Source organism: Bos taurus, chromosome 22 (genome assembly GCF_002263795.3).
Source record: "Bos taurus isolate L1 Dominette 01449 registration number 42190680 breed Hereford chromosome 22, ARS-UCD2.0, whole genome shotgun sequence".
NCBI lineage: Eukaryota > Metazoa > Chordata > Mammalia > Artiodactyla > Bovidae > Bos > Bos taurus.
Window position 1 is genome coordinate 11737679 of NC_037349.1, and position 27939 is coordinate 11765617.

Below are 27939 nucleotides of genomic sequence, written 5' to 3' on the forward strand. Positions count from 1 at the left end.
AGAAAAAGCCATCCTATGGCCACTCCTCAAATTTCCCACCAGGAAAACTTTAACCTACACTCCCTCCTCCCCTGGGTGGGGATCTGGGAGCAGCTGAGCGGAGCGTCTGTCCCTCCCTTGACTTTCCTCTCCATTCTTTCTTCTTAGGCCTGGGGATTGAAGGTGAGCAAGTGGTGCCTGGAAGGATGGGAGGATTTCCCACAATGGAGGTGGAGCCATCATGGGGGAGGCAGGTGCTCTGGGTGTTGGGCACAGCCTGCATGAAGGCAGGGGGTTGGCTCATGCGGAGATTTTCCCAGTCTGCCTTGCCCCTTCTGTTCCTAGGGCCTATGGCCAGGTGTGCCCCAGTGGTAGAATGCTGCTCCCCCTCATCCTACCCAACCCCAGGACCTACCCACCCCATTGTGACACTGCTCCCTGGACACCATGGAACCCAAGGGTTCTGCTTCCAAGGGTCCGGCTGGGCCTGGATTGTGGTCAGGTGGGCCCTGGCTTTAGCTTGTGGTCCTGTCTCTAGGGAGGAAGGGCTGGGAGGGTGTGAAGGGTTTCGATTATGATGACACCCAGGAATTGTGGGGCCACATTCTCAGTATAGATGTTGACAGGAGCCTGCCAGACCCTGTTCAACTGTGGGAAGTCTATGGAAGAAGACTGCCCTCCCAAGAAGCGTGAGTTCTAAGATGTAGCATCTGGCCATTTCCTGCCCTCAGAAAGGGGGCTGCTCCTGGCTGTACCTCCCTGTCCCAGGCCTCAGTTTCCTCTTTTTATATTGGGAATCAGTTGCTGGGGCCTGTCCACTTGGTTGGGGACCTTTGGGAACAAATGCTTCAGGTTCTTGCAGACTGTCAGGCCCCTGTTGGGCATTCAGGTGATGCTTGGGGGACACTGAAGGGAACTCTACCAGAGAAGCTGGCTCCAGGCCCCAAACTAAATCTTTGTGAGCAAAACAAAAGTTCTCTCCATCCCTCCCTCCTTCACTCCCCTCTTTCCCTCCCTCCCTAGGAAGTCTCCTCTATTGTGTGACACCCTCTCCAACCTTACACACGTACACACTCTGCTAGTTTCCTGTTGCTGTTGTGACAGATTACCACAAACTTACTGGCTTTCAAGAACACAGAAGTATTATAGTCTTGCAGGTCAGAAGGCCAAAATAGGCCTCACTTGGCTAAAATTAGGTGTCACAAGGCTGTATTCCTTTCTGGAGGCTCTAGTGGGGAATGTAGTTCCTTGCCTTTTCCAGCCTCTTGAGACTGCCCACAATTCCTTGGCTAATAGTCCCTTGTATCTACAAATCCAGCAATGGCTGGTCAAATCTGGAGAGATATAACTGAAGTGTATTCATTTTCACTGCTGTATTGTATGCCATTAGAGAAATATACCACAGTTTATCCCTTCCTCTCTTGATGGGGTTTCTGGGCTCTTTTCCCCACCTCCCATATTTGGAATGTATTATCATGAATATTTTGATACTCTTCTTGGATCATGTGTACAAATGTTTACCCAGAATATACAAGTGGGAATAGAATTGCTGGGTCATAAGGTGTGAGGTTGGGTCTTCCCTGGTGGCTCTGCAGTCAAGAATCTGCCTGCCAATATAGGAGACACAGGAGACACAGGTGTGATCCCTGGGTGGGGAAGATCCCCTGGAGGAGGAAACAGCAACCCATTCCAGTATTCTTGCTGGGAAATCCCATGGACAGAGGAATCTGGAGGGCTACAGTCCATGGGGTCACAAAGAGTTGGACACAACACACACACACTCAAGGTGTGAGGATATTCAGCTCTACGAGACAATGCCAAATTGTTTTCCAAAATGGAACCATGAATACTCCTGCCTGAAATGTATGAAAAATGGATATTGAGTATTGTCAGACTTCTTAAATTTTCTCAAGCAAAGTGTAAATTGTGGTCTTGATCTGCATTTCCCTTATTATTAAAGAGATTGAGCATCTCTTCATATGTTTGTTTATATTTTCTCTTATTGAAAAGCCCATTCATGTCTTTTGGCCATTTTTATATTGTCTTATTATTGATTTGTGGCCTCTTTACACATTCTTGATCCTTTTTATCCCCCGACTGATGCATGTTTGTTATATATTCTCCCAGTTGTGTGGTTTTTTACTTTACAATGTTCATTTTTGAGTAGTCAAATTTATAATTTAAAGGTTTTTAAAAATTATGTTATTTATTTAGTTTTGGCTCTGCTGGGTCTCTGTTGCTACATACGAGCTTTCTATAGTTGTGCAGAATGGGGGCTACTCTCTAATTGCAGTGTATGGGATTCTCATTTTGGTGGCTTCTCTTATGGAGCACAGGCTCTAGGCACATGGCCTTCAGTAGTTGCAGCCCAGGGGCTCATTAGTTGTGGCCCAAGGGCTGGCAACCCACTCCAGTGTCCTTGCCTGGAGAATCCCAGGGACGGGGGAGCCTGGTGGGCCGCCGTCTATGGGGTCGCACAGAGTCGGACACGACTGAAGCGACTTAGCGGCAGCAGCAGCAGCAAGGGCTATCAGGTATATTTGCTTGTTGTTGCTCTTCAGTCACTAAGTCGTGAGAAATTTAAGAAGCAATTCCAAAAAAAAAAAAAAAAGAAGAAGCAATTCCATTTACCATTGCATCAAAAAGAATAAAATATCTAGGAATAAACCTACCTACAGAGGATGAGATGGCTGGATGGCATCACTGACTCGATGGACATGAGTCTGAGTGAACTCCAGGAGTTGGTGATGGACAGGGAGGCCTGGCGTACTGCGATTCATGGGGTCGCAAAGAGTCGGACACGACTGACTGAACTGAACTGAACTGAACTGAAGGAGACAAAAGACCTGTATTCTGAAAACTATAAGATGCTGATGAAAAAAATCGAAGAAGACATAAACAGATGGAAAGATATACCATGTTCATGGATTAGAAGAAACAGTATTGTCAAAAATGAGTATACTACCCAAGGCAAACTACAGATTCAATATAATCCCTATCAAATTACCAATGGCATTTTTCACAGAACTAGAACAAAAATACTCAAAATTTGTATGGAGACACAAAAGACCCCACCAAATAGCCAAAGCAATCTTGAAAATGAAAAATGGAGCTAGAGGAATAAGGCTTCCTGATTTCAGACTGTACTACCAAGCTACAGTCATCAAAACAGTATGATACTGGTACAAAAATAGAAATATAAATCAATGGAACAGGATGGAAAACTCAGGAATAAATGTGTGTGTGTGTGTGTGTATATGTGTGTGTGTGTATATATATATATATATATATATATATATATATATATATATATATAAAGGACTCCATCTAGTTAGTTCACACATCCATTACCTACCTATTTATTTATTATGATTTTTGGTGAGAAATTTATGTTCTGCTGTCTTAGCAGATTTCAATTATGCAATGTAGTGTTATCCACTATAGTCACATGTTTTTACATTATATCCTTAGGCCTATTCATCTTACAGTAGAAAGTAATTATTCTTTTACCAACCTCTCTCTTTTCTCCCACTCCCAGAAATCACTTTCACTTTGTTTTCACTTGTCTGACTCTTTTTTAAACAAAAATTCTGTATATAGGTGATAAGCCTGTGGTATTTGTCCTTCTCTGTCTGTTGACTAGTGTTAATGCCCCCGAGATCCATCCACGTTGTCACGAATGACAGGATCTCCGTTTTTTCTCATGGCTAAGTAGTATTTCATTGTGTGAAGTGAAATACCACGTTATCTGTATCCATTCATCCACCGATGGACACGGTGTTGTTTCCGTATCTGGCTGTTTTTGTTCACTGTTTCCATTTCTGTCTTAACTTTATAATCTTTTTCCTTTATTTGGGTTTATTCTTTTGTTCTTTTTTCTCTTATGATGAGCATTTAGTTCTTTAATTTTCAGTCTTTCTGATTTTCTATTATAAAGCAAGTTAAAACTATACATTTTCCAGAGTACCACTTTTTATATCGCCCATAAGTTTGATATGAATGGTATAAAGTTTTATAATTTTCACTTATAAGCATTTGTGTTGTTATCACTCAACTTTTTCATAGTGTAAAATTTTTCATTATGATCTCTTCTTTGACTTCTGAGATATTCAAAGTTTTTATTAACTTAAAATATGTATTCATAAAATTTTAGAAAAAATATATGTATATTACATGTTCATGGATTAGAAGACTCAATATTGTTAAGATGTCAGTTCTTCCCAAACTAATCTATAGATTCAATATAATCTCAATCAAAAGCAGAGCAAGCTGTTTTACAGATATCAGCAAACTGATTCTAAAGTTCAGATGGAAAGACAAAAGACTTATTAAGAGATATTCAACACAGTAATAAGAAAGAACAAAGTTGGAGGCTTTAAAGACCTGATTTTAAGACTTCCTGTAAGGTTTTCCATAATCAAAATACATGGTATTGGCAAATAGAATAGACACACAGAAACATGAAAGAGAGTAGATGACTCCAGAAATAGACCTGCCTAAATATAGTTAACTGGTCAAAGGAAAAAAACGCAATCCAATGGAGAAAGGATGGTCTTTTCAACAATGGTATTGGAATAACTGGATGACCATATGCAAAAATACAATGTAAAAAATATTAATGTACACACAGATCTTATACTCTTTATAAAAATTAACTCAAAATGGTCATAGACACAAAACTATATAAAACTTCTAGAAGACAAACTAGGAGAAAATCTAAAAGGTTTGGCAGTGAATTACTAGATACAACAGCAAAAGCAAAATCTATGGAAGAAAAAAATGATAAATTGGATTTTATTAAAGCAAACTTCTGCTCTGCAAAAGATGCTGTTAAGAATAAAAAGGGAAGTCACAAGCCACAGAAAATATTTGCAAAAAATATCTAATAAAAGGTTTGTATCCAAAATATACAAATAACCCAAAGCTCAACAATGAGGAAGTAAACATCCCAATTTTTTGAAATGGGCACAGAAGATACATGATAGCAAATAAGCATATGAAAAGATGCTCAACATTATTTGACATTGTGCATGCGTGCTAAGTTGTTTCCATCGTGTCCGATTCTTTGTGATGCCAGGCTCCTCTGTCCATGGAATTGTCCAGGCAAGAATACTGGAGTGCGTTGCTGTGTCCTCCTCCAGGGGGTCTTCCTGACCCACTGGCAGGCAGGTTCTTCACCACTAGCACCACCACAGAAGCCCTATTTGTCATCAGGGAATTGCGGTTTAAAAGAATGAAAAAATAAAAAGAACACATCTATTAGTATGGCTAAGGTCCAATAAACCATTATCAAGTGCTGGCAAGAATGCAGTATAACAAGAATTTTCATTCATTGCTGGTAGGAGTGCAAAATAGTACAGCCACATTGGAACAGTTTCCAATTTCTTACAAAGCTAAACATAGTTTTACCATATGACCCAACATTTGTGTTCCTAGGTATTTACACAACCCACTTAAAAATTTTGTCCACAGAAAAACCTGCATGCAAATATTTATAGCAGCTTTATTCACAACTGCCAAACACTGGAAACAACTGAGATATCCCTCAATAATAGATGAATGGAAAAAAAACCAAAACTGTAGTACATGCGTACACTGAAAAATAATATTCAGGGATTAAAAAAAACCAAGCTATTAGGCCATGAAAAGGTGTGAATGGCCCTTCAATGCATACTGCTGAGTGAAAGAAACCAGTCTGTAAAGGCTATATACGCTATAATTCCACATCGATGACACTGCAGAAAAAGCAAGATACATGTAAAAAAGATTAGTCATTGAGAGGGGTTTGAGAGGAGAGAGCAGGGTTTAATAAGTGGAGAACAGATTCTTTTAGGGCAGTGAGACATCTGTCTGATACAGTGGATACATGACTCCACACATTTGTTAAAAACCCATAGAACTTTACAGCCCAAAGAATGAACTATACCATATACAAAATTTTTAAAAATTATTTAAAAGCTGGAGGGATCCCAGGGTGGAATGCAGACTGTGATGGATTAATGTAACTGTATTACGCCTGTGTGAAATATATATTTTAAATTAACCATTTGTTAGTGATTTCTAATTTAATTACATCATAGTCAGAAGATGGGACTTCCCTGGTGGTTCAACAGTAAAGAATCCGCCTGCCAATGCAGGAGAGGCGGGTTTGATCCCTGGCTCAGGAAGAGTCCCTGGAGAAGGAAATGCCAACCCATTTGAGTATTCTTGCCTGGGACATCCATGGACAGAGGAGCCTGGAGGGCTGCAGTCCATAGGGTCCCAAAGAGTCAGACATGATTTAGTGACTAAAACAACAACAGTCAGAAGATAGGTCTAGGACTTCCCTGGTGCTTCCCTGGCTAAGACTCCACTCTCCCACTGCAGGGGACCGGGGTTCAGTCCCTGATCCTGGTCGGGATGATCCCACATGCTGCACAGCTGGCCAAAAAGAAAAAAAAAAAAAAAAGAGTTATATGATGTCTATTCTTTGAAAAGATGTAGAAGCTCTATATAGTGAACAAAAATAAGACCAGGAGCTGACTGTGGCTCAGATCATGAACTCCTTCTTGCCAAATTCAGACTTAAATTGAAGACAGTAGTGAAAACCACTAGATGATTCAGGTATGACCTAAATCAAATCTCTTAACCATTATACAGTGGAAGTGCCAAATAGACTCAAGGGATTAGGTCTGATAGACAGACTACCTGAAGAACAGGCAAAGGTTTGTGACATTGTACAGGAGACAGTGATCAAGACCATCCCCAAGAAAAAGAAATGCAAAAAGGCAAAATGGTTGTCTGAAGACGCCTTACAAATAACTGAGAAAAGAAGAGAAGCAAAAGGCAAAGGAGAAAAGGAAACATACACCCATTTGAATGCAGAGTTCCAAAGAATAGCAAGGAGAGATAAGAAAGCCTTCCTCAGTGATCAATGCAAAGAAATAGAGGAAAACCATAGAATGGGAAAGACTAGAGATCTCTTCAAGAAAATCAGAGATACCAAGGGAACATTTCATGCAAAGATGGGCTCAATAAAGGACAGAAATGGTATGGACCTAACAGAAGCAGAAGATATTAAGAGGAGGTGGCAAGAATACACAGAAGAACTATATAAAACAGATCTTCATGACCCAGATAACCACGATAGTGTGATCACTCACCTACAGCCAGACATCCTGGAATGCGAAATCATGTGGGCCTTAGGAAGCATCGCTATGAACAAAGCTAGTGGAAGTGAAGGAATTCCAGGTGAGCTATTTCATATCCTAAAAGATTATGCTGTTAAAGTGCTGCACTCAATATGCCAGCAAATTTGGAAAAGTCTGCAGTGACCACAGGACTGGAAAAGGTGTTTTAATTCCAATCCCAAAGAAGGGCAATGCCAAAGAATGTTTAAATGACCGCACAATTGCACTCATCTCACACGCTAGCTAAGTAATGCTCAAAATTCCCCAAGCCAGGCTTCAACAGTATGTGAACTGTGAACTTCCAGATGTTCCAGCTGGATTTAGAAAAGGCAGGGGAACCAGAGATCAAATTGCCAACATCTGTTGGATCATAGAAAAAGCAAGAGAATTCCAGAAAAACATCTAGTGCTTTACTGATTACGCCAAAGCCATTGACTGTGTAGATCACAACAAACTGTGGAAAATTCTTAAAGAGATGGGAACACCAGACCACCTTACCTGCTTCCTGAGAAATCTGTGTGCAGGTCAAGAAGCAACAGATGGAATCAGACATGGAACAACAGACTAGTTCCAAATTGGGAAAGGAGTACATCAAGGCTGTATATTGTCACTCTGCTTATTTAACTTATATGTAGAGTACATCCTGTGAAATGCTGGACTGGATGAAGCACAAGCTGGAATCAAGATTGTGGGTGAAATATCAATAACCTCAGATATGCAGAGGATACCACCCTAATGGCAGAAAGTGAAGAGGAACTAAAGAGCCTCTTGATGAAAGTGAAAGAGGAGAGTGAAAAATCTGAGTTAAAACTCAACTCAGAAATTCAGAAAACTAAGATTATGGCATCTAGTTCCATAACTTCATGGCAAATAGATGGGGAAACAATGGAAACAGTGACAGACTTAATTTTCTTGGGCTCCAAAATCACTGCAGATGGTGACTGCAGCCATGAAATTAGAAGACGCTTGCTCCTTGGAAGAAAAGCTACGACCAACCTAGAAAGCTTATTAAAAAGCAGAGACATTACTTTGCCAACAAAGGTCTGTCTAGTCAAAGCTATGGTTTTTCCTGTAGTCACGTATGGATGTGAGAGTTGGACTATAAAGAAAGCTGAGCACCAAAGAATTGATGCTTTTGAACTGTGAGAGAGTCCCTTGGACAGCAAGGATATCAAACCAGTCAATCCTAAAGGAAATCAGTCCTGAATATTCATTGGAAGGACTGATGCTGAAGCTGAAACTCCAATACTTCAGCCACCTGATGCGAAGAGTTGACTCATTGGAAAAGACTGATGCTGGGAGGGATTGGGGGCAGGAGGAGAAGGGGACGACAGAGGATGAGATGGTTGGATGGCATCACCGACTCGATGGACATGAGTTTCAGTGAACTCCAGGAGTTGGTGATGGACAGCGAGGCCTGGCGTGCTGCTATTCATGGGGTTGCAAAGAGTCAGACACGACAGAGTGACTGAACTGAACTGAATATAACTTTTACATCCTTTTACTCTCAGCCTTTCATGACCGTATGCTTTAAGTGTACCTTCTTACAGAGTGGGCTTCCCTTGTAGCTCAGCTGGCAAAGAATCCACCTGCAATGCAGGATACCCAGGTTCGATCCCTGGGTTGGGAAGATCCCCTGGAGTGGAAACAGCTACCCACTCCAGTATTCTTCCCTAGAAAATTCCATGGACAGAGGAGCCTGAAGGACTACAGTCCATGGGGTCACAAAGAGTTGGACACAACTGAGCAGCTCTCACTTTTGCAGTGACCATTTGTCATCAAAATCAGGACACCTGTGGGAGGGAAAGGGGGCACTATGATTTATTACAGAAGCATAAAAGACAGAAAATGGGTATGTTCTGGGAAAATGGGGAAATATTGGCTGCCCAAGATTGCCTGGAGAAATAACAATAACCTCAGATATGCAGATGACACCACCCTTATGGTAGAAAGTGAAGAAGAACTAAAGAGCCTCTTGATGAAAGTGAAATAGGAGAGTGAAAAAGTTGGCTTAAAGCTCAACATTCAGAAAACTAAGATCATGGCATCCGGTCCCATCACCTCATGGCAAATAGATGGGGAAACAGTGGAAACAGTGGCTGACTTTATTTTTCTGGGCTCCAAAATCACTGCAGATGGTGACTGCAGCCATGAAATGAAAAGACACTTACTCCTTGGAAGGAAAGTTATGACCAACCTAGACAGCATATTGAAAAGCAGAGACATTACTTTGCTAACAAAGGTCCATCTAGTCAAGGCTATGATTTTTGCAGTACTCATGTATGGATGTGAGAGTTGGACTATAAAGAAAGCTGAGCACCAAAGAATTGATGCTTTTGAACTGTGGTGCTGGAGAAGACTCTTGAGAGTCCCTTGGACTGCAAGGAGATCCAACCAGTCCATCCTAAAGGAGATCAGTCCTGGGTGTTCATTGGAAGGACTGATGTTGAAGCTGAAACTCCAATACTTTGGCCACCTGATGTGGAGAGCTGACTCATTTGAAAAGACCCTGATGCTGGGGAAGATTGAGGGCAGGAGGAGCAGGGACGACAGAGGATGAGATAGTTAGATGGCATCACCAACTCAATGGATATGAGTTTGAGTGAACTCCGGGAGTTGGTGATTGACAGGGAGGCCTGGTGTGCTGTGGTTAATGTGGTTAATGGGGGACATGACTGAGTGACTGAACTGAACTGGACTGTTTAAAAACAGCATATTAATTTGATTTTTAGAAAGCTGAAACCAACTATCTTTTTTTAAAAAATGACCGTTCTTTTCAGCCTTTGTGGTTTTCATTATTTATTTATTTGGCTGTGTCAGTTCTTAGTTGCATCATGTGGGGTCTTTGTTATAGCCCTTGAGGGCTTCTCTTGGTGTGTGGCATGTGGGCTCAGTTGCTCCACAGCATGTGGGATCCTAGTTCCCTAACCAGGGATCGAACCCATGGAACCCATGTCTCTGCATTACTAACCGGCGATAATCAATGTACTTTGATTCATTCTTCCAATCACGTTTATTGAATTCCACTTTTTCTACATTTCTTTTTTCTTTTCTTCACTTTTTCTGGACTGAGGTTTGGGTTTTGTTTTTCTCTTTAGTCTTTTTCCACTACTCTTTCTAGCTATACTATTATAGTGGTCATCCTTAAAATTTTTATCAAATGCAAATGTAACTTTGAGGCACTTCCCTGGAAGTCCAGTGGTTAAGACTCTGCGATTCCACTACAGGGAACATGGGTTTGATTCCTGGTTGAGGAACTAAGATCTTGCAAGCCAGGAAGCACAGCCGGAAAAAAAAAAGTAACTTTGAAATTTTGGCATCTTTCTCCTCTACCTTGAACAATAGAAAGATTTTAAGATAACCCAGGTTCTGATCATACCTATCCTAACATATATGATTGCTACCCACCATCTTATCTTGTTTTTTTAATTCTACAGTTGAACAGAGCTTTTATTATTTACTGCAATATTTGATTGCTCACCACTGCATCTCAGGTTGTCCTGACATAATTTTCTTCCTCCTAATCCTTTATTTTTTTCCCAACAGTTTAAGACCCATTTATTAATGAGTTCCTCTTTTACACAGTTTCTGAACTCCTTTTTCACTACACCGTATATCCCTGATCCAAACTATTCTCTTTTTTTGGCCATGCTACACAGCTTTCGGGATGTTAGTTCCCAGATAGGGATTGAACCCAGGTTCTTGGCAGTGAACACTCAAGAGTCTTAACCACTAGGCTGCCTGGGAATTCCCACCAAAACCATTTGCTTGACTTTTGTGTTATAGGATTTTGCATTTTCGCATACATTTCGTTTTATTTGGCGCATCCTCCTCCTTATCCTTTAGAAGTGCCATCAGTGTGTTGCTGCCTCAACATGTGACTATAACTGTATTTTACTCTAATTCTTGACAGATAATTTTGTTGAGTAAGCAGTTTTAGGTTGGCTGTTATTTCCTGTCAAAATGTTGAAGATACTCTTCACTCTTCCTGGTTTCCTTGTTGCTTAACAACTTCTGTTTCTTTTTTAAAAAAAGAAGAGTCAAAAATCTTAAACAGTGATTCTTCAACATTATAAAGCTATTTATAACAGTAATTAAAGTAGTGGTAACATTTCACCCTTATAAAAATGTAACAGGCAGATATGCCTAAGTTTAGCAGCTAAGAAGAAGAGCAGGAATGTAAACATGAAACTTCATAGTGTTTTGTTAGGTAACCCAGAGTGACCACAACCCTCTGTACATGGAACAGAGTAACTACAAATGAAGCTGGGAGAGTAGGCTGGGAAAAAAAGAAAAAAATGTAACAAGCTTAAAATCACAACTTAGATCTCAATGGTTCAAATGTCTTATCTTACACAGAAAGGATTTGGTCAGTTTTAGTATAAAATTCCTCCAAAAAGAAAGTAAAAAAAATTATCCAAATATATTGTCCACAAGTTTTGTTTCTTAACAAAAGACTGCATTTGTCCATGATCTCTCTTCTCTCTGTTGTTCACTATGAGGGCTACTCCATTTCTTCTAAGGGATTCTTACCCACAGTAGTAGATATAATGGTCATTTGAGTTAAATTCGCCCATTCCAGTGCATTTTAGTTCACTGATTCCTAAAATGTCGACGTTCACTCTTGCCATCTCTTGTTTGACCACTTCCAATTTACCTTGATTCATGGACCTAACATTCCAGGTTCCTATGCAATATTGTTCTTTTTAGCATCAGACTTTACTTCCATCACCAGTCACATCCACAACTGGGTATTGTTTTTGCTTTGGCTCCATCTCTTCATTCTTTCTGGAGTTATTTCTCCACTCTTCTCCAGTAGCATATTGGACACCTACCAACCTAGGGAGTTCATCTTTCAGTGTCCTATCCTTTTGCCTTTTCATACTGTTCATGGGGTTCTCAAGGCAAGAATACTGAAGTGGTTTGCTGGGAGAAATATCAATAACCTCACATACGCAGATGACCACCCTTATGGCCGAAAGTGAAGAAGAACTAAAGATCCTCTTGATGAAAGTGAAAGAGGAGAGTGAAAAAGTTGGCTTAAAACTCAACATTCAGAAAACTAAGATCATGGCATCCAGTCCCATCACGTCATAGCAAATAGATGCCAAAACAATGGAAACAATGACATACTTTATTTTGGAGGGCTCCAAAATCACTGCAGATGGTGACTTCAGCCATGAAATTAAAAGACACTTGCTCCTTGGACGAAAAGCTATGACCAACCTAGAAAGCATATTAAAAAGCAGAGACATTACTTTGCTGATAAAGGTCTGTCTAGTTAAAGCTATTGTTTTTCCCATAGTCACATATGGATGTGAGAGTTGGACTATAAAGAAAGCTAAGCGCCAAAGAATTGATGCTTTTGAACTGTGGTGTTGGAAAAGACTCTTGAGTGTCCCTTGGACAGCAAGGAGATCAAACCAGTCAATCCTAAAGGAAATCAGTCCTGAATATTCATTGGAAGGACGGATGCTGAAGCTGAAACTCCAATACTTTGGCCACCTGATGCGAAGAGCCAACTCCTTGGAAAAGACCCCGATGCTGGGAAAGACTGAAGGCAGGAGGAGAAGGGGATGACAGAGGATGAGATGACTGGATGGCATCACTGACTCGACAGAGATGAGTTTGAGCAAGCTCTGGTAGTTGGTGATGGACAGGGAGGCCTGTCATGCTGCAGTCCATGGGGTCGCAAAGAGTAGGACACAACTGAGTGACTGAACTGAGCTATCTTCTCTCTAGATGTTTTTGAAGATCTTTTCTTTGTCACTGGTGTTCTGCAGCTGTGTTACAGTGGATTTCTCTTTTATTTATCCTGAGTGGGATATGCTGTTTCCTGAGTCTAAGGATTTGTGTTTTTCAACTTTTAGAAAATGATTGCTTTTATCTCCTTAAATATCAACTCTCTCTTTCTCCCACTGAGCCTGCAACTGGATGCATGTTAAATCTTCTATCTTCTTCTTCTTTTTTTTAATTTACTTTTTTGGTTGCGCTGGGTCTTCATTGCTGCACAGGCATCTCTAGTTATGAAGAGCGGGAATACTCTCTAGTTGCGGTGCACGGGTTTCTCCTTGTTGTGGCTTCTCTTGCTGCAGAGCACAGGCTCTAGAGCACAGGCTCAATAATTGTGCACAGGTTTAGTTTCTCCACGGCATGTGCAGTCTTCCCAGACCAGGGATTGAACCTGTGTCCCCTGCATTGACAGGCAGATTCTTAACCACTGTACCACCAGGGAAGTCCTCTTCTATTGTCTCATTCATTTTGTGTTGCATCTATTTAATCTTCCCTTTAGGGTGTTTATTTGAACAACAACTTGTTATTCCGTAGTTTTTAACTTTACAAGTTGTGTCTTCACTCCAAAGTATCTGCTATTTGCCTCTGATTGTAAGTCCGTCTCCATAATTGTAACTTCCACCTCCTACTCTCAGAATGACTTAACTTCTCAAGAATTTGATAATATTTGTTTCGAGTCCTTGGCTTCATCTTAATCTGTGAGAACCTTGCCAGCTTAGTTTGGAGAAACTTTCCTTCCGAGCAGACTTGCATCTACTTTTGCTGATAGCCAAGTGGTACCCCAACCCAAGATCTCTTCAGCTCTGCTGAGGGTTTCTGCTCAAAACAGAGTTTTAAGCTTAGGTCCCCCCACTCCCTTGTTGCTGTTCCAAGGTAATATCCTTACAGTCAGTTTTGCTACCTCACTTCTCCACTTTGCGTGCCTTTCCAGCTCGGCATGCTACTGCTGTCCAATACCCTACCATTTTGGCACCCCATGGCACCATTCCTGGCTCCCCACCTCTGCAGCCAAGGCTTCTTGCCACCCACCTTGGCCTCAGTTCATGGCCACTTCTAAGCCAAAAAAAAATTTTTTTAAGCAATGATCCCCGGAGACCTCTCCTATCTTTTGCAAGACTGGTTGTGCCTCAGCTTGTGTGTGTGTGTATGTGTGTGTGTACGTGTATAAACAAAGTTTCTACTGTGGGTAAGTTTCAGGGGATCTCCTCAGGACTTAGCTATTCATGATAACAGAGCATTTTCTAACACATTAAAAAATCTTAAGTGTTCTACATGTCACCAACGGGTGGGACAATGGGGGACAAATTAAGAAATTTCCGAAACAGAGGAGGGAACTACAGAGGCCATTGAGGTTGGGATCTAAACTGTTTTCAAGCCAGAGAGGCCACTTTCTGGCCAGTGGCTCCCACACTGGCCTCTGATGTTCTGAAAAGTGGTGTCAGTGAAGACTGAGCTGCATCCTTTCTTTGCAGAGATGGCAAAGGAAAACAGCCTCAAGATAGAGTTCAAATCCCATCCTCATCCCAGGAACCTCCACCAACACGACGGAGCAGAAAGCCCCCGTTCCTGTTCTCTGGATATGCTATTACAGAGATTGAGGGCCATAGATGCCCAGGATGATAAATTAACCAACATTATGGATGTGGTGGGGGAGTTTGGCACATTCCAGCGGAGGCTGGTGGCCCTTAACTTTATTCCCAACTTCTTGGCCTCCTTCTTCATGTTTGCTGATATCTTTTTGTTCACACCCCAAAAGCCCTATTGCAACACCAGCTGGATACTGGCAGTAGACAGCAACTTGACAGAGGCTGAGCAGATGAATCTGACCCTGCCCCGTGCACCCAATGGCAGTTTCCTGACTTGCCTCATGTACGTGCCTGTGGAATGGGATCTGCATTCTATCATCCAATTTGGCCTCAATCACACAGACTCATGTCAAAATGGGTGGATCTATCCTGAAATGAAGAGGCGGTCGCTGATAAATGAGGTATGCCTTGTCCTGAGTTGTCTGAAGCTACCCCAGGGCCCCAGAGATGTGACTTCACCCTCACTGAACAGTGGGGGGAAAACTGAGACCCACGAAGGTGAAGCATTTGGCCAGGGCAGAAACAGGATTCTTTCTGCCCAGCCCTAGGCTTACCAATCTTAGCCAGGAAGCTCGAGTAGGCTGGGGAGTATGGGCAGGTGGTGGTGTTTGCCATCTGTCCAGGAAATTGCTTCTGGAGTTGTGGCTCTGCCTTCAAAAATCACAAAAGTTAGAGAATTGGGGAAAGAACAGCTTTGATCTGGTACCTCTTAACAGTTTCTCAGCCTAAGCTGTTAACCTGGCCCTTTCACAGCATAGGTCTGCCCAATCTGATTCTCTAGCCTGGAGCCTAGCATCTGTATTTGGGAAAGAGTCTTTGGTGATTCTGGCCTTCGCTCAGTCACCTGTCCATCTATCCCCTTTCTTGGCCTGTGTCTCCAGTCTCTCTCTCCAGCCCTAGTTCCTCGAGTCTGCTAGATGTAGGTGGGATGCAGAGGTAACGCAGCTGAGGCCTGCTGCACACAAGTTACCTGCCATTGCCCCTGGCCCCTTTTGCCTAAAAGCCCACCCTGGGTGGAGGCTCAGTCTCTGGACCTAGAAGGCCCTGGGTGGAGGCCTGTGGCCAATCCCTGCATATAACCCCCAGTTTGACTTGGTGTGTGGCGGGGAACCAAACAAGGAAATCGTGCATACCATGTTCTTGGCTGGGCTCTTGACGGGGGCTTTCTTCTTCGGGTTCATAACTGACAAGTAAGTCTTTTGGAGTTTCCTCTGGGCCCTGGGACATCCCTCCCTCTTCTTCGTGGCCGTTCAGAGCCAATGAATCTCAATTTAAGGGAGGCAAGGGAAGGGGCACTCCAGAGGCGGGTGGACGGCTCAGGATCTGGTCCTGAGTGCGGAGTGGGGCCACCCGCAGAGATCCACGGTCTCGGCGCAAGCGCCCTTCCACTCCTGCAGGTTGGGCCGCTACCCCACCATCCTGCTGTCGCTGCTGGAGCTGATGATCTTCGGCTTCGGGACAGCCTTTGTCAGCAGCTTTAACCAGTATATATTCTTCCGCTTTTGTGTGTCCCAGGCCGTGGTGGGCTACGCCATCAGCAGCTCGGCTTTACGTGAGGCGTGAGGCAGGGCGCTGGGGGCGGGGCGCTGGGAAGGGGGTGGGGCCGGCGTGCACCTGCTGGGAACCCACCGGACAGTTAGGGTTATGGCCCAACCTGGCAGCCAGTGGAGGCTGAGGGATGCCAGAAAATCTGTGCCCACATTGCCCTTGCACCATCATCCCCCTGGTACCCCGCACATCTCCCGCCCCTTCACACTCCCTGCTTCACCTACATGGCTTATGCCTATTCAACTCTTAAGAAAGCCCAGGTCGCTAGTAAGCACGTACTGACTCCTTTCATCCTGGCAACTGTCTATTCAGCAGGGACTATTCTGCTATTCCTTTAGCTGAGGAAGGTATTTGAACCTTGGGAAGTTAACCAACTTGCTCAGGGTCACACGGTAGTTGTGTGAAAGAGCTGGGATTTCTGCCCCCCACCCCCAACCCGTGATGCAAAACTCCCACGCACCCATACATTTATTGCTGCCATGGCCTTGTGTGAAACCTGCTGGGGAACTCCGCTCCCGCTTCCCACTGGGAAATTTCCAGAGTCCCAGCCAGAGGGAACTGGGTCCTCCACAGAGGCTGAGCTCTAAGTGGCCAAAGCACTGATGCACTAAGAGTAAAGACAAGGACAGTGACGCCTTGCATGTGTCAGGCCACATGTGAAGTCCTGTGCCCAGGACCAGGCCTTCTCAGTGATAGGTGTGTGGTCAGGCAGGAGGTGTTTAGAGGGAACTTCCAGGATGAGGACAAAGTGGAGGCTACCTCTGTGGTTGGGAGCTCGGGCGAGGGCCTGCAATGTGCCCTGGGGACACTTAGGCACTCTCTGTGGCTTTGAAGTGCTGTCTCTGGACCCAGATCCCAAGCAGGCAGGAGAACGCCAGTCCCTGAGCAGAGCTGGGGCATCTCAGAAGCCTGGGTGTGAGGGCAGCCTTGTGAACCCTGAGCTGATTACGATTTTGTCCTTTGCATAGTCACCGAGTGGCTAATGGGCATGTACCGGGCCTACGCCTTCATCCTGGGACACTGCTTTTTCGCCATGGGAGTCGTTTTCCTGACAGGACTTTCCTACAGCCTTCCCCACTGGCGGCTGCTGTTTCTGTTGGGAGGAACACCTATATTCCCCCTCATCTGCTATATCTGGTGAGCAAACAAATATAGGACATGCCACAAGGATGGGTCTGATGGGCTGGAGACTAGGAAGGTGGGGAGTCCGTGAAGGGTTGGAGTGCATGGGATTTTCCCTGGGAGAAAGTATATGAGAGGAGAAAGAGACAAGGCAGACCCTCTGGAACCCCAGCATTTATGCCATCAGAGGAGATCCTCAAAGAGATATCAGAGAGGTGGTCAGAAAACCAGAAGAAAAAAATGTTGAAAGGCAAGAGTTTAAGGATTAGGGAATGGTCAGAGTTGAAGGCAAGAAAGGTGAGAAGCATCTGTTGGTCTTGGTGACCTTGAGGTGGCTTCTGTGGAGCCAGAGGAGATTGAGGAGTGAGGAGGCCCTGAAAAAATAGAGTCATCCAGGTGGCAAAAGGAGAGGAACAAAAGAGAAGGCAGAGAGGGAGAAAACTGAAATCACCGTGTTAAGGGTTTGGCAGTTCTGGGTGAAGCAAGGATCATCTTGCCACAGAATGTAAGGACAGACTCCCTTTCTCCAAGACTGTGCTTTTCATCAGGCTTGAGTAGATGACTTGAAGACTGTGTCTTTCATGAGTAGATGAGCAACATGGGGAGAGAAAGAGATTCAAGACTCTCACTTCCACGAACAGGAAATTTCTAGCCTTTCTAGTTGGCAAAGGAAGATGGCCACTGGGCCGTGGTGGTTTTTTTTTTTTTTAATAATAAATGCTGTCCTGAAGGTGGTAATACCTGTCTTTAGAAGGTGAGGTTATCAGACATTCTTAACAGCTTTAGGAATTCAGCTGAAATTTCAGGTAAAAAAGTTCCATGTTATATTCGATTCTTCCTTTTTTCTCTGATTTCATTTTTTAATTTCATTTCCCTTCTTCCTCACCCTTGATGCTGAAAACTCAGCCTCTGTGCACCAATGGCAAATCAAATCTTAGAGACACAGTTTTGAGTGAAACAGAAAAGAATAAGCCTTATTGCAGGCTCCTGTCGCAGAAACTGTCCCAACCCGAGAGGATTCAATGAGGAGTTTTATAGTAATGGTTCAAGGGCGGAGTTGCTAATAAGATTAGGGTATGTGCAGGAACTATACTCCTCTAATCTGGTTTCAGGTAATATTAAAAAAAAAAATATATATATATATATATATATATATATATATATGTGTTTGTTTGTTTTATGTATTTGGCTGTGCCAAATCTGTTGCAGCACATGGGATCTTTTTAGTTATGGCACGTGGGATCCCTGACCAGGAGTCAAACCCAGCCCCCTGCATTGGGAGTACAGAGTCTTAGCCACAGGACCACCAAGGAAGTCCTCAAGTAATCTTTTGATGAGCTTCTCTGGTTCCTTTAATTGGGCCTTAGGTAGTCTTCTTTGGAATGAAGAGTGCTGACAGCTTCCATTTATTGGGGGCTTCATAAAGAACTCAGAAGATATTGTTATGTGTATCCCTTGAGGCTGAGCCAGGACCCTGCCCCAAATCTGCACTGCTGTTTCTTGGCTGCTCCTTCCTTGTTTCTGCATCCCCTCCCTTCCCTGATTAGTCCATTGGCATTCAGGGACACTCATGGAGGTTGGAGTCTGTTCCCTACAAACAAGAAACGGGGGACACAGAAAGGTTTCCAACCCAGGATCCTCACAGGGTCCTCCTCAGTTTCAGCCTCTCCTATGCTTTCAGTGCCAACTATTCCACATCTGAGGGCTGGGGTCTCCAGGGTCCTCTGAAGCCAGGAGCAAGGTTCTCTGACCTCTCCAGCTGTGCGGCACGGGCCTTGCCTGCCCAGTCGGCCCACTTCATCCACTTCTGGGCTTCATGTACTTGCCAAATCTTTCTTCCCATCTCTCCTACTTGAGGGTTGGTATCTTTTTTCACTCCTTTTTTAAAAAAAATTTATTTATTATTATTTGATTGTGCCAGGTCTTAGTTGCAGCATATGGGATCTTCCATTTTCCTTGTGGCATGCAAACTCTTAGTTGCAGCTTGGGGGATCAGGCTTGACCCCTGGGTCCAGAAGATCCCCTGGAGAAGGAAAGGACAACCACTCTGGTATTCTTGCCTGGAGAATCCCTGGTACAGAGGAGCCTGGTGGGCTACAGTCCATGGGCTCATAAAGATTTGGACATGACTGAGCGACTAGTTCCCGTATGAGGGTTCAAACTCGAGCATTGGGAGCATGGAATTTTAGCCACTGGACCACCAGGGAAGCTCCTCACTCCTCTATTTCAGTAGGCATGTGGTCAATCTCCCATCTTTTTGGAGACATCCCAGTTTAATGACTTGAGGACAGTTTTGTAGCCTTAGAATGGAGGAGGATAACAGGGTGACTGGTTGCTGGCCCCTTGGGGGGCTGCAGGGGGTAGGGAACAGGAGCAGGGGCAGGTAGAGGGGATGAAGTTGTCTCTAGAGTCCTGGGTGTGTGTGTACAGTGGCCAGCTGCAGAGTCCAGGTTGGGGCAGGAAGAGGGACAGTTACAAGAAATCAGCAGGGGCTGATGGCAAGGTTTTGTTGAGAGTGCCTTTCCAGGGGACTGAGGTTCATACTAGCTCCGCCTCTGAGAGTTTGGGCAAGCCACTAGGCCCTGAGGCTGAGAATACATTGGGAATAGTCATACTAGATCTGGGTTGGGCAGAGGATTAACAGACTGATAAAATAAGGACACTTAAGAAGTGCTTTAAATGTTAAAATGTGTAGGTTCTTCAACTTGGAAGGATTAGGAAGAACCAAGGACCTAGGGTTATTTTGAGGTCAAAGGCAACGGGAGATGTAACCAGGAGGAAGTGGGCTGGAGTAGAGACCTCCATTCACCCAGGCAGGCGCTGGGCCCTGCAGTCAAAACTGGGGTCCTGTCTCCCATACTCTCCAGGCTATTAGGAGATAGGAAACAGGAGAATCCCCAACTACGAGAACGAGGCTCTAACAGAGGATGTGGATGCAGAGGGAAGAGGCCTCAGTATGTCTGGGCAGGTGTGGACAACCCCTAAGATAGAAAATAGCTGTTAGAGGTGGCTGAGGGGGACAGAAGCTGTGGTGCAGAAGCAGCCAGTGGCCGGGGTGTCACTGAGCAGTGGTGGATACTGTAGAATGGCTTGGGCAGGAGTGGGTATGGGAGTCCAAAGATGATGGTCACCTTCAAAGCCTCCAACATCTGAGTCACCTCATGCTGGAACAGAATGGCCATGGCTGAGGCTGGGATGGGGCCATCTTGGAGTGATGGGTAAGAGAGGGATGGGCCATGCAGGATTCTTCCAGAGTCCCCACGGTGGCTGATAATGAAAGGAAAGCTGGAGGAGGCCAAGCAAGTGCTGTGCTATGCAGCTGGTGTGAACAAAAAGACCATTCCTTTAAGTCTGCTGGATAAGGTAAGAGACCTCTGGCCTGGAGTCGGGGCCCGGGCAGGAGGGCTACATGGGACCTCGGCCCAGAGGGTGTCCCCAGCCCACTGCTTGAGGAAAAGAGTGATGGCAAAATGGAACCCTGCCAGGGAAAAGCCAGAGGCCAGGCTGGCCCTGGGAGGCAGAGGGCAGGGAACCTCGTGAGTCCCGCTGGCGGGGAGCAAGCTGGGGTCTTGGCCCTGCTGTGGCCGGTCCTGCTTGTCCTGTAGTTGCAACTGCCTGGAAAGAAGGTGGCTTCGGCCTCTATCCTGGACTTCTATAGCAACAAGGACCTCCGCAAGTTGACCTTGGTGATGTGCAGCATATGGTGAGTACCCGGGGCTGGCGGCAGGGACTGCAAATGGGCTTGCAGTTCAGGGATCCAGGGAGAGAATAGATGTTGGGGGGCCGGTGGGGGAGCAAGGCCTGAGAACCCTGGTGCAGCCCGCAGAACCCAGATCTCTGTGTTTGTTCCTGTCCTCCATGGCCACCCTGCCATGCTCTCCTCTGCCTGTCTTTATTCCTGGCCCTGGCTTTCCGTGTGTCTTTCTTGGAGTGTCTCTCTCTTCCGGTAACGAATTCCAGGTTTGCCGTCGGTTGCAATTACTACATGCTGGGCCTCAAGATAAAGGAATTGGGTGTGGACATCTACCTCACACAAGTGATTCCTGGCATGATGGAGGTGCCCGCCCGGCTCTGCTGCATCTTTCTCATCGAGCAGTTGAAGAGGAGACGAACACTGATTGTGACTTTGTTCCAAGGTGCCATCATGTGCTTCCTTAGCCTTACGCTCCCATCAGGTACAGCCTCCACAACCCCCTTTCCGCCTCCCTGATGGCACCCCCCAACCTTCTAGCTTCCTCGAATCCCTTCCTCGTGCCTCCTGCCCCTATCCAGGCAACACAACACCCTGGGGGTCAGCCTGTTGCATCCACAGCCCGCCAGCCCTATAGTGGCCCTAGCACTTCCTGAGAAGGGAACCATTCTCTAGAATGGGTGAAGAGGGGCCTCCCAGGACAGGGCACTGGAAGGTCCCAGGGTCCTGGGAGGGTAAGAGGTGCTGTTCAGAGGAATCGTCCTTGGGCAGGAGAGCGGGCAGCCTTCTTCCCCTCGAGTCCTACCCACATCAATAATTAAATGCGAACAGAGGCAGTAGAAGTAGTCTTCAACTGCCACCCCAGCCCTGTGTCATCTGTAGCCTCACCAGGAAAAGCTCAACTGCCCACTGAAGACTGAGCATAACACTGGGCCAAACTCTCAGGAACAATTCTTGCATGGAGGCCACTCATTCCCAGGGGGGCCCCATGCCCCGTGCCCTGTCAGTTCAGAACCAGGGAAGGAAATGGGAGGGCGGACTCTCAGTATTTTCAAAATTGCAGAGTCCTAGAACAATGCATATGCCCCAGGTCACCAGGCTGGCAGAATGTGGCAGGGCTGAGATGTGGACATTAAGATGTCAGCATTCATTCACCTGATCAGAATGGGTACCACAGGAGCCCCCTCAGCCTCTGGGGCCAGGGTCAGGGAGGCTGTGTCCAGGATCTGCCTCATGGCATTCCCTTACTCTCCCTGGGGGCTGCAATTTTGTGTGTCTTGACCTGGACCCTTTCTCTCCCTCTCCTGCTGTTGGCAGTGTTGACTGGCTAAAACAAAACAGAAGAAACAAAGCCATTATTCAGTTTTTATTATTCAGTGGTTTTTTTTTAAAATGTGGGTCTATAATGATTTAAGCAGAACTGTCTGAAACTAGACAGACTAGGAGGAAAATCCCCAGTAAACAAAACTAGGTCTCCAGTTTCATCCCAGAGCCAAGTGAAGCCAGACCCAGAGCTGGGCATGGGGAGGAGGCCTAGGGCAGGGTCCCGCAGAGGCTGGTAGGGGAGGAGCTGGAACTCCTGGCTCCAGGTCAGTGAGCCTGGGTTCAACTCCCCTAGGCCTGAGGAATGGGCTTTCCCGAAATCATTTCTGCCTCTTCCAATGTATAATCTGGCTCCCCAGAGTTGGGCATCCTGGAATGTCTAGCCATTCAGGCCCCGGGGACTAAATGCCCCCTTACCCCTCTCTACCTGGCAGAGAATGAAGGAGAAGTGGGGAGAGCCCTGAGCAGGCAGCCAGGCACACAAGATGCCGGGCTGGGGCTGAATGGATGCTCCAGAAGGAGCAGGCGGTGGGGTGGGGGAAGCTGGGCCTCGGTGAACCTGTGGAGGATCACAGAGAGCCTGGAGGCAGGGATGCAGGAGTGGAGTCCACACAGTGGGTGCTGGCCGAGAGCCCACACGGGCCCCACTCTACTGACCAGCTCTGCCTGCTCATGTACTTATTCCCTCTAGCAGACTGACCCTTCTCTGAGTCTGCTGGCCAGCTGACCAGGTGGTGGGGGGTGGACTGTCCAGATGCCTTCTGAGGGGGATTGAGGGAGGGCCAGTGGGCAGGCCTCCCCAGGCTGCCCCGAGGGAAGGGTGGCCACAGACTCAGGCGGCTGCATTGTCTGGCCACAGAGTTGAAATCCCTCGTGGTCTTGATAACCCTGCTTGGAGAGTTCAACCTGGCCGCCTCCATCACCATGTTCTACATCTACACTTCTGAACTCTTCCCCACTGTCCTCAGGTAGGGGGCCTGGTGGGTGATGGTGGGGGCGGGGTATGGGTGGGGGTGGGCAGTAATAGAATGAATAACAGCAGCTGAGACTGGGCATTCACCTGGTGACAGGCACCCTGCTCAGTAATTTACATGGGTTACTCCATTTAGCTCTCACCCTAAATATCCCCCTAACACCATCATCAACCCTAATTCAGACATGAAATCAGAGCGGTAAGGGCACTGGCTCAAGGTCAGACATAGCAGATGGCAAACGTGGGATTTGGACCTAGGCTGTCTGACTCCAGTCCCTGACTTGCACTGACTGCCTAAACTGTGTCTGGGCCACTCTGAGGTTCAGGCCCTTCTCCAGAGGAACCCTTGACGATGGCTGTAGTATCCCCCTCCCCAGCCACCCTCACACACCCACACTATGGTGTATGAGCCTTATAATTCTCCCACTCCTGGCTCCATAAAAAATTACTACCTACCTTGCAATAACAAGGAACTAAATTCTCCAAGTTTGCACAGTGAGTTGGACAGGGTAGAGATGAGGGTGTGGGATTTTGGGAAGCTGCTTTTCCCACCCAGTCCAGTCGCTGGGCCCAAAAAGCCTCCAAATGAACTCTCACCTCCCCTTCCAGGGCAACAGGTCTGGGTCTAGTGTCTCTGGTCTGGGCAGCTGGAGGCATCTCTTCTTTGACACTCGTCAGCCAGAACATTGCCATCTTAGCCATCATTCTCTGCTGCCTCTCGGCCCTCGTGGCTTTGTTCTACTGCTCCAGTATGCCAGAAACGCAAGATCAGCCCCTGCCTGATACCCTGGAGCACATTGCCCCACATACAAGGTGAGTGTGCGTGGCTTCTGGACTCTGGCCAGAACAGGGCCTGGTTTTCAAGCTGTTGGCCATGAGAGCATGTCAGACACTATCCATCCCCGCCCTGCTGCCAGGAGGCCTATGATACCAAGGCTACTCTGTACTCACACAGACTCCCTCGCTCTCCTGGGTGCTGCCACCTGCCTTGGTCCAGCCCAGCCTCTGCCAGCTCCCATCCTGTCTGGCTCTCCTGACCCAGCGTGGGGCAGACCTTCTTCTTTCCTCATCCCCTGATGCCTGTCTACACGGGTGATGCCCGTGGCGATGCTCTGGGCTTCCTCCCCTCCCAGGGCACAGAGGACTGGCTTGGAATCATCTTTCTGAGTATTTCTCCAATCCTTTCTGAACTCCCAGTTCCTCAAAAAGGACCCAGTCTTTTATTATGATTTTTTTTTGCCCATACCACCACACAGCATGGATGGTCTTAGTTCTCTGACCAGGCATTGAACCTACACGCCCTGCAGTGGTCGTGTGGATTCTTAACCAGTAGGCAGCCCGGGAAGCCACCAAAGGGACCCAGTCTTGATTGATGACTCTGGCCTCTTGGCCCCAGTAGCCCAGGACCCCGCTTGGGAAATGGGCTCCACCCAACTGCTTTATGGACTCTCTGGTCTCTGGTCTCTTAAGTGCCCCTGGAGAAGGCTTGTCAGGATTGGTAGAAACACTCCTCCTAGGATTTAGGCCAGCAGAGCCCACAACTCTCTCCCTGGACCTGAGCAACAGGGAGGGGCAGAGGCTGCCTGATGTCTTCCAGTGCCCTCTGCTCATAGCACAGGGGCCTCTGCCACTGGCTTCCTCAGTCCTCCTCCCCACCATCGGTCTACTTCCCTTGTCTCCTTGTTTAAACTCTCATTGACAGCCCCTGAGCTAGGCATGGTACCAGAGCCGGGCTGTCAGAGGTAAGAGGTTCCAAGGCTTGAGCGAGGGAGACAGATATGCAAACAGTTTTCACCAATGGACTCTGACACAGGAATATACAGGACCTATAGGAACCCCAGGAGGGAGGAGCTTTACTTTAGGGATTTGGGGCAGGCTTCCCAGAAAAAGGGATATTTGAGTAGGGCTTTGAAGGATGAATAGGCGTTTGGTCCGTTGTAGAGAGGGGGACTGGCATGCAGCAGAGGGACAGCATGGTAACTAAAAGCACAGGCTCCGGAGCCAGGGAGCCTGGAGCTCTATTCTGCTCACACTCGCCAGCATGTGCACAGGGAGGTGACCTACTACCTCTGAGATTCAGTATCTGCGACATGGGATGATAACGTGCATGGAGCATTTCCCATGTGTCAGGGCCTGTTCTCATTGCATGCCTTTCCACCTGTGTCCTAACAGTCACCACGTGCAGTAGTGACAGGCAGGTCCTGTCACTATCCCTCATTTTACAGCTAAGGAAACTGAGGCATAGAGAGGTGAAGACATAGACCCTAGCCTTCCTCTCTCATAGGAATTGGGAAGGTTAAAGCCAAATGAAGGGGTTGGCGGGAATTCCCTGCCATTCCAGTAGTCAGGACTCTGTGATCTCACTGCCAAGGACCTGGGCTTCCATCCCTGGTCGGGGAACTAAAATCCTGCAAGCCGTGTGGTGAGGCCAAAAAACAAAATTAAATAAATAAATAGTAGAGTGGTCGGCACAGTGGCACAAGGCAAGTGCCCAGTAAATGCCAGTGATGAAGATGGTAAACGGCATCCCAAAGATGCAGAAGAGCAAAGGGTTTGACCCGGGTTGGGAGATGCAACAGGCCTGATTCTGGAGGCGAGGACCCCTCCTAGGCTCACACAGAAGCTTGGCTGGGGACCCACCAAGGCATGGGAAAGCCCCGCCTCTCAGGAATACACAGCCAGGCCTGGCCTGTTTTCTCAGCTCCTAAAAGGATGCAGCTCAGACTTTTTCTCCAACAGTTTCTCCAGGAGCATAAGCGAGGAACTCTCGAATGAGGACATGTTGAGTGACGATGTGACGGAGGAAGCGGCCAAGAACACCATTCTCAACGCCAGGTTGACAAGCATAGACCACGATGGCCTCTCCAGCCCGTCTTTGCAATCTAAAGAAGAGACAGTAGACAAGGAGGAGGACTGAGCACCAGGCCCTGCATGCCCTCGGGTGGGAGCTGAGTGGCTGGATATGGGGCTGTGAATTCTAGGCCTATTTCGACTTGGGGGGCAGGGTCAGTCCTGCTCCAAGGCCAGCCCTCCCACCTCTCAGGGAGCTAGTGTGTGATTCATTCCAATAAAAGTACCATGTTTCACTTGAGATGACTAGGTCAAAATTCACTGTGTCCAGAGGACCCAGGGGCCCAAGCCTGGAGGAGAGTGGTCCTTGATGTCTCCGCTGGCCTCTGGGGACAGCGAGAAGTCATCTGATTGGAGTGTGGGGGTGGGTCACGTCTGTGAGGGCCAGGACTGGGAAGGGCAGCACTCACCTCCATGCTGCCCACATCCTTCAGCTCAGGTGTCCACTAGTGTGGCTGGGCTTCCTGCTTCGGGTGTAGGCTGGGGACAAATTCCACAGGCCCACCCCTGTGTGCGCACCTGTCAAGGGAGGGGTGGAATGTAAAGGAATAATGAGAAGGTCTCCCATTTGTGCCATGGCACAAGGCTTTCTCATGCCATCTTTCCTTTGCTTTTCCCAAACTCCTCTTGGGGATTACCTATCTCACTCTCATCCTGTGGAGAGGGGAGGGCTGTGTCTTCCTTGATGATTCCATCCCAACTCACCTCTGACCTCCACCACCCTTAGGATAATCCTCAAACCCCAGCTCACAGTCCCAGCTGCCCTGGAGGTGAGTCTGCCTTCCCAGTCAGTGTATGGGCTCTTTCAGGCAGGGCCCAGAATTTCTTATCCACTGGTCAGACCTAGAAACATTTGGGTCAGGCCCTGGGCTCTACTTGGAGAAGGCAATGGCACCCCACTCCAGTACTCTTGCCTGGAAAATCCCATGGACAGAGGAGCCTGGTAGGCCGCAGTTCATGGAGTCGCTGAGAGTCAGATACGACTGAGCAACTTCACTTTCACTTTTCACTTTCATGCTTTGGAGAAGGAAATGGCAACCCACTCCAGTATTCTTGCCTGGAGAATCCCAGGAACGGAGGAGCCTAGTGGGCTGCCGTCTATGGGGTCGCACAGAGTTGGACACGACTGAAGTGACTTAGCAGTTAGCTGGGCTCTACTCTCTCTCCTCCCCAGGAGAGGAGTTTATTTGGAAGATCATTATCAGTTTGCAGAGAGGTGCTAACTCCCCAGAGATTCTGTGGGAAGGAAGGAAAGAGTGTTTTCATGGAACCTCAGCCCCTGGGCAGGGGCTGGAGTGCAGGGCAGCAGGGCATCCAAATTTGAGGACAGTAAGAAGCTAGTGTCCAGGACTCCATCTTAAAATACCATTTTCTTTTTTTTTTTGACTGAAGTATAGTTGATTTATGTCCAATGTGGTGCTAATTTCTGCTGTAGAGCAAAGTAACTCAGTTATAAACATATACACATTCTTTTTTTTTTTTTTTAATGTTTTTCTCCATTATGGTTTATCCCAGGATGTTGGATGCAGCTTCCTGTGCTATACACTAGGACCTAGCTGTTTATCCATTCTAAATGTATAAAGGTATCATTTTCTGATTTCTCTGTTCTTTACCCTGTTTCCCAGGATTGCCTCCAAAGAGGGATTTGAAAGGCCCAGGAAAAAAGATCTCTTGAAGTTTCTGCTTACAGGACGACAGGATATTTTAAAAGGCCTCCCTTGCTCCTTCTGGGAGAGGCTTGTCTGTGAACTGTGATGGCCCACACATTAGCTCTGTTTAAACGCGTCATCTCACATTACTTTGCTGGAAGGATTCAGCCAGTGCTGCAGGGAACAGGAGGAAGACATGGGTCCAGACAGAGAAAACTGATGGGGCAGAGTCGAAAGAGCTGGTGGCCACAGATGT

At 46.5% G+C, this 27939-nt stretch overlaps 1 protein-coding gene across 2 annotated transcripts; it reads left to right on the forward strand.

The window, feature by feature from the left end:
- Positions 1 to 421: 421 nt before the first annotated feature.
- SLC22A14 (solute carrier family 22 member 14) lies at positions 422 to 26275 on the forward strand. 2 transcript variants are annotated; one of them, XM_059879982.1, is made up of 11 exons: positions 422 to 481; positions 14414 to 14928; positions 15614 to 15717; positions 15925 to 16079; positions 17044 to 17212; positions 20440 to 20560; positions 20803 to 20900; positions 21158 to 21372; positions 23071 to 23179; positions 23794 to 23997; positions 25924 to 26275. In XM_059879982.1, exons 1-11 carry the CDS (start codon positions 427 to 429, stop codon positions 26099 to 26101), a joined length of 1923 nt encoding a protein of 640 aa, XP_059735965.1. In that variant the 5' UTR covers positions 422 to 426; the 3' UTR covers positions 26102 to 26275. The 2 variants fall into 2 exon arrangements, with proteins under 2 accessions (XP_059735965.1, XP_059735964.1); XM_059879981.1 differs by lacking the exon at positions 422 to 481 and adding an exon at positions 580 to 668.
- The last annotated feature ends 1664 nt before the right edge of the window (positions 26276 to 27939 follow it).